At 44.1% G+C, this 11,641-nt stretch overlaps 1 protein-coding gene across 1 annotated transcript; it reads right to left on the reverse strand.

Moving 5' to 3' along the window:
- Positions 1–3,936: 3,936 nt before the first annotated feature.
- Positions 3,937–10,675, reverse strand: LOC142258939 (uncharacterized). Its single transcript, XM_075331492.1, has 3 exons — positions 10,624–10,675; positions 9,646–9,759; positions 3,937–5,820 (listed from the first exon to the last, which is right to left on the reverse strand). Exons 1-3 carry the CDS (start codon positions 10,673–10,675, stop codon positions 4,538–4,540), a joined length of 1,449 nt encoding a protein of 482 aa, XP_075187607.1. The 3' UTR covers positions 3,937–4,537.
- Positions 10,676–11,641: the final 966 nt, after the last annotated feature.

Genomic DNA, 11,641 nt, shown 5'->3' on the forward strand with positions numbered 1-11,641 from the left:
TGCGGACAGCAAAAATGAAAACTCATAGACATTGCTGGGGAAGCAATGTCACTGCGTTTTCAGCGCAAAAGCGCGGTAAAAACGCCGCTAAAAACGCAGCAAAAACACCTAGTGCGCACAAGGCCTTATAGGATGTATTGTGTACAAGGAAAAAACCCTCCCTCCCCTGGTAATAAATGCTCTGTTTATGGCTGGATGCATGTGGGCGGAGACCCGAACTGCCCAATCAGTGACTTCCAATGGGGTTCAGAACCAGTCCGCTTCCCGAACTGAACTTTATTTAAAGTCCGACTGAAAAACCCGAACTTCAACGGGTCGGTATATCTCTATGTGTGGGTAGCCCCACAAAAAAGTAACCTCTTGGATATCAGACAGATAAAATCCTTTAGTTTTTTTTATTACAACAATTATCCTTTGTAAAGGAATCAGTTTTATAACATAAAAAGCCCCATTTATGCGGGAACCACTCCTGATTCATGAAGAGGTAAATGCCTCCTCATGAATCTGGAGTTTTTGACGAGTGGCATGTGTCTCCTTGTGCCATGCTAGAAATATTACTCCCATCAGGGACTGGAGTGAGATTTCTGGCATAGGGAACAACAAGGAGCTGTGGTATCACGCCCCCGTCCCACCCAAGCTTTGCCAATTTTAGAGTGAAAATGCCAAATCTTGGCACAACTTTCCAAATTTTTGTGACAGTTTTTTTGGCATAAAAGCTTTGATAATTTGGGAACAGAGCGTCTTAACAACTTCCACATATCTAGGATGCAGTGTGATTGAATTCTCCCCTCACTATTATTGTGTAAAATGTCTACAGCTCTGCATCAACTCCAGAGGTTCTGAGGCAAAATCATCACATCTAGACAAAAGAGAAAGATAGGCATGAAGAATATATATTTACAAGCATTTATTAACAAAACAAGATTTGAAATGCAATTATATACAATGTGATATATATACTTCAGAGTTCCTATCTCCAATCTGGGCTGCGCTTTTTAGTAAATAAAGCAGTGGGCAACCTGAGATTAGTGAATTATCTAAATATAATCCAGTATCAAAACCTTTCACAAATGTTCCTAAAGGCTCTCAAAAAGGCTAACAGTGTGCCAGCTAAAAAAGAAAATGAATATTCACTGCTCCCCACGCCATAATCCCGCCCACCTCTAGGCAATGAAGCCAGCCCCAACCAAGAAGTAGGTGGTATTATTAGCATGGGGAGCAACGAATATTCATTCTCTTTAATATCGGGTACACATGATTACTAAGCCGTCCACTTACTGCTATGACTGGGCGATCACGTGTGTCTACTATTAGACATTGAATATTCACTGCTCTCCAAACCCATAATCCCGGCTGTGGGGAGCAGTGAATATTCTGGCAGCTTACCGAAAGAAAATGTCCGTAGACCTTGAGAGCTAAGAAGACGTTGTAGACAATCCGCTCCAAGCAAAGACTGAAGTTTATTCCGAGATAGCAACAGAGCAGATAAGACAGGTTATGCGGCAGGATGACACACGCAGGCGTCTGGCAGAACAGCAGAATTAGCAACAGATGAAGAAGAAGATGTGTCCCCCGAAAGGCGTGTGGGGCTCTTATACATATTAGACAAAGGAAAGCTCATACTGCAGAGAAAGGCGTATACGGTGGAGAACAAAGAATATAATGATACATCATGACATTATTTACGAGCATTGCGGTAAACACTATTGGATTCCTATGGGCCTCCATGATACTTTTCACTAGTTCAGCCATGTCATCATTGCTGACATTTCTGATCCCTGAAGGCGCCTCTACTTCACATAACTCTTCACACACTGACAACTCTACTGACAACTTAATTTCTTTATCAATTCAATATACCTGCTATTCATGACGACACATCACCATCTATCAACTGACGCAATTGTATTCTTCTATTCAATTTAACCTTTTTTGGGCCTTTTCTTATACTTCCTAATTACACTGATGTCATCTCTATCTCCTCTCTGGGGGGAGAACTCTAGCCAGTGCATCTCATTAGCTGCAAAGTTAGTTTGCTCAAGTCTTCCCAAGATGGCTGTTAGATACAACATGGCTACTCAGCATATTATGGCTGACTATTCTCTAACACTTACGTCTGCGTGTAACTGAGGGCACTTACTGGCAGTAATGTCATGCGCTGCGCCGCTTACATGCTGAAGTCACTTGCTAGCATCAGAAGAGAACACCGTGCACCGGAAGAGCAGAGGGATGGGGAGTATAATCATTTCTTTTCTTATGTATGCAGTGTGATGGGGAAATATATACCAGAATGGGCCCAAGATGAGGGCTATACAGTTAGGTCCAGAAATATTTGGACAGTGACACAATTTTCGCGAGTTGGGCTCTGCATGCCACCACATTGGATTTGAAATGAAACCTCTACAACAGAATTCAAGTGCAGATTGTAACGTTTAATTTGAAGGTTTGAACAAAAATATCTGATAGAAATTGTAGGAATTGTACACATTTCTTTACAAACACTCCACATTTTAGGAGGTCAAAAGTAATTGGACAAATAAACCAAACCCAAACAAAATATTTTTATTTTCAATATTTTGTTGCGAATCCTTTGAAGGCAATCACTGCCTTAAGTCTGGAACCCATGGACATCACCAAACGCTGGGTTTCCTCCTTCTTAATGCTTTGCCAGGCCTTTACAGCCGCAGCCTTCAGGTCTTGCTTGTTTGTGGGTCTTTCCGTCTTAAGTCTGGATTTGAGCAAGTGAAATGCATGCTCAATTGGGTTAAGATCTGGTGATTGACTTGGCCATTGCAGAATGCTCCACTTTTTTTGCACTCATGAACTCCTGGGTAGCTTTGGCTGTATGCTTGGGATCATTGTCCATCTGTACTATGAAGCGCCGTCCGGTCAACTTTGCGGCATTTGGCTGAATCTGGGCTGAAAGTATATCCCGGTACACTTCAGAATTCATCCGGCTACTCTTGTCTGCTGTTATGTCATCAATAAACACAAGTGACCCAGTGCCATTGAAAGCCATGCATGCCCATGCCATCACGTTGCCTCCACCATGTTTTACAGAGGATGTGGTGTGCCTTGGATCATGTGCCGTTCCCTTTCTTCTCCAAACTTTTTTCTTCCCATCATTCTGGTACAGGTTGATCTTTGTCTCATCTGTCCATAGAATACTTTTCCAGAACTGAGCTGGCTTCATGAGGTGTTTTTCAGCAAATTTAACTCTGGCCTGTCTATTTTTGGAATTGATGAATGGTTTGCATCTAGATGTGAACCCTTTGTATTTACTTTCATGGAGTCTTCTCTTTACTGTTGACTTAGAGACAGATACACCTACTTCACTGAGAGTGTTCTGGACTTCAGTTGATGTTGTGAACGGGTTCTTCTTCACCAAAGAAAGTATGCGGCGATCATCCACCACTGTTGTCATCCGTGGACGCCCAGGCCTTTTAGAGTTCCCAAGCTCACCAGTCAATTCCTTTTTTCTCAGAATGTACCCGACTGTTGATTTTGCTACTCCAAGCATGTCTGCTATCTCTCTGATGGATTTTTTCTTTTTTTTCAGCCTCAGGATGTTCTGCTTCACCTCAATTGAGAGTTCCTTAGACCGCATGTTGTCTGGTCACAGCAACAGCTTCCAAATGCAAAACCACACACCTGTAAATCAACCCCAGACCTTTTAACTATTTCATTGATTACAGGTTAACGAGGGAGACGCCTTCAGAGTTAATTGCAGCCCTTAGAGTCCCTTGGCCAATTACTTTTGGTCCCTTTAAAAAGAGGAGGCTATGCATTACACAGCTATGATTCCTAAACCCTTTCTCCGATTTGGATGTGAAAACTCTCATATTGCAGCTGGGAGTGTGCACTTTCAGCCCATATTATATATATAATTGTATTTCTGAACATGTTTTTGTAAACAGCTAAAATAACAAAACTTGTGTCACTGTCCAAATATTTCTGGACCTAACTGTATATACAAGAATGGGGACATATATACTAGGACAAGAACCATATATACCAGGATGGGGATCATATATACCAGGATGGGATAAAGATGGGCAACATATATACCAGGATAGATATACAATATACACGAGGATGAGAGACACATCAACAGTACCTGGAAGGGGCCCAGAATGGGTGACATCAGTACAGAATTGGGGGATTTTATCCCAGTAACAGTGTCAGCGGCAGATCCCCCCATAACAGTGCTTCATGACCACATTTTTTGTGTCAATCTTTTTCCCTATATTTCTCCTTCAAAACCTAGGTGTGTCTTATGGTCCAAAAAATACAATAGGTTTAAAAAGAAATAAAATGGTTCTTTTCCTCACAAATTCTTACTTGAGCAATTGTAGCCAATCTTTTTATAAAACCCTTTGAATTATAGTACATCATGATCGCTTCTCCTGTGTGACTCATCGGACAACAGGATCTGATTAGTCTTAAAACCATTTGGCAAATTCTGAAAGCAAGAATGGCTGCTCCGCTCTGTTGGTTTTCTGATGGTTGGCAAAACTTGATTTACCAGTTAAACATTTCAATTATTCACAACATGAAAAAGGTTCCTTTCCCTGTGCAGCATCTTCACATGTTTAACAAGACCTGATTTACTAGTAAAACATTGCCCACATTCTGAACATGAAAACGGCTTCTCTCCTGTGTGAGATCTTTGATGCCTAACAAGATGTGCTTTACGAATAAAACATTTCCCACATTCTGAACATGAAAACGGCTTCTCTCCTGTGTGAGATCTTTGATGCCTAACAAGATTTTCTTTCCGAATAAAATATTTCCCACATTCTGAACATGAAAACGGCTTCTCCCCTGTGTGACATCTTTGATGCACAACAAGAGCTGATTTCTCAATAAAACATTTCCCGCATTCTGAACATGAAAATGGCTTCTCCCCTGTGTGAATTTTATGATGTTTAAGAAAATGTGATTTACTAGTAAAACATTGCCCACATTTTGAACATGAAAATGGCTTCTCCCCTGTGTGAGATCTTTGATGCACAACAAGATCTGATTTCTGAATAAAACATTTCCCACATTCTGAACATGAAAATGGCTTCACCCCTGTGTGAGATCTTTGATGCACAACAAGAACTGATTTCTCAATAAAACATTTCCCACATTCTGAACATGAAAATGGCTTCTCCCCAGTGTGAGATCTTTGATGCACAACAAGAGATGATTTCTGAGTAAAACATTTACCACATTCTGAACATGAAAATGGTTTCTCCCCTGTGTGAAGTTTCTGATGTCTAACAAAGTATGATTTCTGAATAAAACATTTCCCACATTCTTGACATGAAAATGCCTTCTTCCCAGTGTGATATTTTTGATGGTCAACAAGATGTGATTTCCTGGTAAAACATTTCCCACACTCTGAACATGAAAATGGCTTCTCACCTGTGTGAGATCTTTGATGCACAACAAAATTTGATTTCCAAATAAAACATTTCCCACACTCTGAACATGAAAAGGTCTTCTCCCCTGTGTGAGTTTTTTCATGGATATTAAGATTTGATTTCCTGGTAAAACATTTCCCACATTTTGAACATGAAAATGGTTTCTCCCTTGTAGGAGCAGTTTCGTATTCAATATCCCTTCTGTAACTTTTATTTTGCTTACAATTCTGTGATAAATCGGAATTTTGGACTTGTTTGAAAAGATCAGATGATAGAGATTTCCTAGGAAGGACTGAAGGTATATCTGGGACAACAACATGCTCTTCATATGTATCATGTGGGATACTTTCATCATCTGTTATAAATTCTGAAGATATTAGAGATCCATCTGAACTCCCAATATAGTCATCTGCTAAAAATAAACACCAAGTTATTAATTTTTAATGATATCTTGAAAGTACATTTAATTTTTTTAAACCATAACATCAGAAATTAAATTAGGGAAAAAATTATTCTGAATCTGTTGTCCAATATCGAGATCTAAAGGCCCCTTTACATGCTACGATTTATCTGACAATATGTCGTCGGGATCACAGTTTTCGTGACGCACTTCCGTCGTCGTTAACGACGTCGTTGCGTGTGACACCTACGTACGACTCTGACTGATCTGAAAAATAGCGAAAATCGTTGATAGTTGACACGACGTTGAAAGGAATCTCGGGGAGACACCTGACATGATTAATCTAGGATTTAGTGGCAGCTATGGGCTATGGGCTGCCATTAACTCCTTATTACCCCGATTTGCCAAAGCACCAGGGCAAATCGGGAAGAGCCGGGTACAGTCCCAGAACTGTCGCATCTAATGTATGCGGCAATTCTGGGCGGCTGCTGACTGATATTGTTAGGCTGGGGGGCTCCCCATAACGTGGGGCTCCCCATCCTGAGAATACCAGCCTTCAGCCGTATGGCTTTATCTGGCTGGCATTAAAATTGGGGGGGACCGCACGCCGTTTTTTTTAATTATATATTTATTTATTTCAATGCACAGTATAGACACAGCCACCGGCTGCTGTGATTGGGTGCAGTGAGACACCTGTCACTCAGCGTGGGGGCGTGTCTCACTGCAACCAATCATAGGCGCCGGTGGGCGGGGAAAGCAGGGAATACGAGATTGTTTAATGAGCGGCCGGCTTTTTCAAAATAGTAAAAGCCGCCGGAGCAGTGTGAACGCCGTGCAGCGCCGCGCCGGGGATCGGGGAACGGTAAGTATGAGAGAGGGGGGAAACTCACCGACAGACTGTGAGAGAGGGACAGACAGACAGAGAGAGAGACCGACAGACAGACAGAGAGACCGACCGACGGACTCAGGGAGATCGACCGACATAGACAGAAATAGAAAGAATGGCCGATATCGCTAGAAAAAAAAAACACCAAACGGACACGGACTATAGGTAGATGCATACGTGTTTACTAACGTGTCTGCACATACCCATAGACTTTCATTGTGTCCACGTGTGCGTGCTCCGTGCAGATAACGGACATGCACCCGTGCAAAACGGAAACACATACGGATCAAGGACACGCACACACGGACATAATGAAATAACGCACGTGTGACCACAATCATAGATTAACATTGGTGCATGTTTGTCCGTGTCTCCGGTATATACGGAAACGGAACAAACACGCACGTGTTTCACGGACGTGTGAAGGGGGCCTAAGACAGATGGGAATCATTGCAAATTCACAAAAATAAACAGTGAGAGGCTAAGGAGAAAAGCAAGAGCAGGAAGGCAGCAACAATAATAACAACAAGGGTTAACACAACAACAGCTCACAGTAATAAGGCACAAAACACCCATAAATCTGGATCACAAAACCTCACCAGGTCAGTATAGGTAAACTATAGCTGGCATTAATGAAATAGTCCTGCCAGCATATACAGAACGGGAGCAAACAATACTTTCTCCTCTACAGCATGTGATCACAGACATTAACAAGCAGCCCAGCAGAGAATAACTCTTACTAGCCTGCCCAAGCCTGTGGTTTGATGCCTGCGTCTCCCTGCGCTGCTCACAGACAGTAGAGAAATTAACATGCAAAGTACCAGAGTCTATTATTTCAACAGATCCTGACGCTGCCATGACAGTTGGCAAAACCTGCAAACATCTCCTTGAAACATTGATCCACAACATAGACAATTTCAAAGAGGTTTTTTTCGAAGATGAAAATAAAATAAAGACAGATGTTGAAAACTCAACTGGTTTGTCTGAGACTGTAATGCTGATGGCCTATCCTAAAGCCTGCTTTACACGAGTCGAACTATCATGCGATAGCACGAGCGATCGTACCCGCCCCCGTCGTTTTTGCGTAACGGGAAAAATCGCTGCCCGTGGCGCACAAACTCGTTTAACCCCGTCACACGCACTTACCTTCCGGATGACCTCGCTGTGGTCGACGAACGTCCACTTCCTGAAGTGGGAGGAACGTTCGGCGTCATAGCGACGTCACACGGCAGCCGGCTAATAGAAGCGGAGGGGTGGAGATGAGCGGAATGTAAACATCCCGCCCACCTCCTTCCTTCCATTAAGCCGGCGGGTGCCGTGGGACACAGGTAAGCTGTGTTCATCGTTCCCGTGGTGTCACACGGAGCAACGTGTGATGCCACAGAAACGATGAACAACCTGCACCCATGAAAATAAACGATATTATGAAAGTTAACGACGAGTACACGACTCACGATTTGTGAGCGATACTGCGGCGCTCGGAAGTGTCACACAAGACGACGTAGTGCGCTATGCCGGATGTGCGTCACGAAAACCGTGACCCCGACGACATATCGCATGATATATCGGCTCGTGTAAAGCCCGCATTAGGCTTTGTAACCAAAGCAGGTAGCAGGGTCTTGCAGCCTGTACAGATAAGCATAAGGGTTCAAATTCATCAAGACCGGTGATGTGCACTGAAAAATGACGTCAGGGACTGGAGTGAGATTTCTCGCATAGGAAACATTGCAGTTTGTTATGAATTAGAGAAGAGGTGGCATCACACCCTTGTTCTGGCCAAGTTCTGCCCATTTTGGCAAAGCTGGTTAAAATTGGCGTGAACACACACACACACACACACACACACACACACACACACACCAGCCTTTGGTCACATGATGTGATGTAAAAAAGGTCCTTAAGGCTACTTTCACACATCCGGTTTGAGCCGTGCGGCTCAATCCGGCTGTGAAGCCTATGCAACGGATGCGGTGAAAACACCGCATCCTTTGCATAAGTTTTTTACATGCGGCCAGTCCGGTTTTTGCCGCTTGCGGCATGCTACTGAGCATGCGCAGTGGCAAAAACCGCATGTGGCGGCCGGATGCGGTTTTTGCCGCATCGTGCCGCATCCGGCATCCATAGGGATGCATTGGGAAAAGCGCCGCATCGGCCGGATGCGGCGCGATGCGTTTTTTTTTGCCGGAGCAAAAAACGTTGCAGGGAACGTTCCATCCGGCCGCCGCATCGGCAAGCCCATGCGGCACAATGTGGCACTAATTAAAGTCTATGCAGGAAAAACGCAACCGGCAGCAAAAAAAAAACGGTTGCGGTTTTCCTGCAAAGTGCCGGATTGTGCCGCATTGCAAAACCCGGAGGTGTGAAAGTAGCCTAAGCAGTCCTATAATTGGCATATAAACACTGGGGCCACTAGGATTATGGGGGCCCTGTGAAATTGTCCAGTTTGCTCTCCCTTTCCCCTAATACCAGCCAGCCTGTGTCCTGTTCAGTTCATTTAGACTCCTGCAATTAAGGGACCTTTGGTTACATCATGTCACATGACTTTGAAATCATCAAAGTTACTTAAACAATCAACCTTAGAATACAACTGATGGAGTCCATAAGAGAGTGGGGTTCCTCAGAAATTGAGCAATTTGATTCCTCCCAACTCCTGACTGTAACTAGGGCTTATTCTTGGAGTAGGGCTTATATTTCAAGCATTCTCGAAAAATCCCATAAAATCATGTTAGGGCTTATTTTTGGTGTAGGTCTTATTTTCAGGGAAACAGGGTATTCATGAACACTCTGCAGGTCTTTGAGTTGCCTTCATAATGACATAGAGAAGACACTAGAAACAAACAGCAGAAGAAGCAGAAGCAAAGAAAATACAGCTGAAAAACCCAGAGCAGAAAACCTAAAAATGTAAACACAAAATTAGTGCAGAAAGTACATGAATAGATATCTCTTACTGGATAGAACTGGAGGAAACACATCCTTAGGAACATCGGGATCTTCTTGTTTACAGTCCTGTGGGAGAAGAGGACGGGGACATCTCTCTGGTGTTGTCCTCTTACTGGATAGACCTGGAGGAGACACATACAGGGACTGAATTCATTCCTTACATACAGATAATTATAGGCCGTGTGTATTTAGTCCTGTCTATTACCTGGTGATGTGAGGGGCTGGGGAACCTCCATCATGACGTCCTTGTACAGATCTTTGTGTCCTTCTAAATACTCCCACTCCTCCATGGAGAAATAGACGGTGACATCCTGACACCTAATACGAACCTGACACATACAATGATACCGTCACCCCCGATCCCTTCATAGCGTTACTGTATAATGTCCCAGCATTCCCAGCAGTGTCACCTCTCCAGTCAGCAGCTCAATCATCTTGTAGGTGAGTTCTAGGATCTTCTGGTCATTGATGTCCTCATGTATCGGGGGGTGAGGCCCCGTGATTGGGCTCAGGGGTCTTCCCCATCCCTCAGACACAGGGGCCTGACAGCGCTCACTAGAGGTCTTCTTCACTACTGTGTAATCCTGGTTATGGAGAGACACAGTAATAAATCTCACTCCAGACATTTCCAGAGTCCTCACCTCTCCAGTTCTGTCCATCTGTTATTCCCATAGATAAGAATGATGTAATGTGACGTCATCAGAATCTCTCACCTCTCCAGTAAGCCGGAAGAGGATCTCTAGGGTGAGGTGTAATATCCTCTCCGCCATCTTGTCCCTGTCCATATCCATCCTTGATGGGTCAATCAGGAGAATTCTCTTATATAGAAGATCTCCACTGAGAGGATACAATATTGTAGGGACCTGAATGGGGAGAAGATGACAATGTAACATCATACAGAATCCGCTGTAATAATACAATTACTGGAGATAACCGTTCACTAGATAGGGATGATTGACGCACTGCCATGAGAAGTCTAGACTAACTCTGCTGACTCATTACAGTGAATGGAGCCTTTGAGGGTTTCTTCTGAATCATGTCATTTGAAGAATTACATGTAGACCTGTCATGCTAATAGGTTGAGGAGAAGGGTGTAGCCTCACTGCGCCCTGAACCAGGCTTACCCAGAGGGGCATGATTAAGTGCCTACCCAGTCATCACCAGAGCCTCTGTAATTGGACTTTGCTGACAGTAGGCACCAGTTACCAATGTGTTCCACCAACAGGCTGTGTATCATGAGAAAGATGGGGTGGGAACCACTGCCTCTAGAGAAGAACAGGAAGGATAAACCCTGTCACTTACTCTGAGCAACCCTGAGCTCCCCGATGTCCCAAGACAGGTTCTTTCACGTCGTGCAACAATCACGTGTCTTACCTAACCAACAACCGTGTCTAGTGAGCAGGGCAGGAGGAACACTAGTCCTCCTTTATGATAATGACATAAAAGGAACACAACAGACAAAGGAAAAAGAAACTGCATTCCCAAATAACAAGTGGTAAAAAGGGGGGATGTAAGGGGGTGTGGCCTGGCCAGAGATGTGAGAAGCAGCTAAGAAGAGAGCTCCTGGAACTGCCGATTATCCTGACTTCCACTGGGCCGTGGCGAGGACAAAAATCATCCGTGCAGCAACCAGAGATCACCCTGAACTTACTGCACAGCTTGGACGGAGGTTACATGGCTGGGGGGACGAGCAGGAGGCAGAAGGAGGCGGCAACAGGAATGGAAGGTACTGCACAAAATGGTAGTGGGACACAGACACCAGCCTCCAAAGCAGCTAGAGCTGCAGCAACTCATGCAGCTGAAAAACTATCCGAGTATAACAGGGGCACAGAATGCAGGGCTCCCACGGTGCACAGGGATGAAAGAGTTAAACTGGGGAGCTCCACGCAGCACAGCCCTCACAATGCAGTGGAGGAGGAAGGAGGAAATAGTGCAGACTCATTATCACAGCAAGGCTTGCAGGACAAGCTGGAGCTCCCTGCATCCATGCATAATAAATGTCCA

Source organism: Anomaloglossus baeobatrachus (genome assembly GCF_048569485.1).
Source record: "Anomaloglossus baeobatrachus isolate aAnoBae1 chromosome 5 unlocalized genomic scaffold, aAnoBae1.hap1 SUPER_5_unloc_19, whole genome shotgun sequence".
In the NCBI taxonomy this organism is placed as follows: domain Eukaryota; kingdom Metazoa; phylum Chordata; class Amphibia; order Anura; family Aromobatidae; genus Anomaloglossus; species Anomaloglossus baeobatrachus.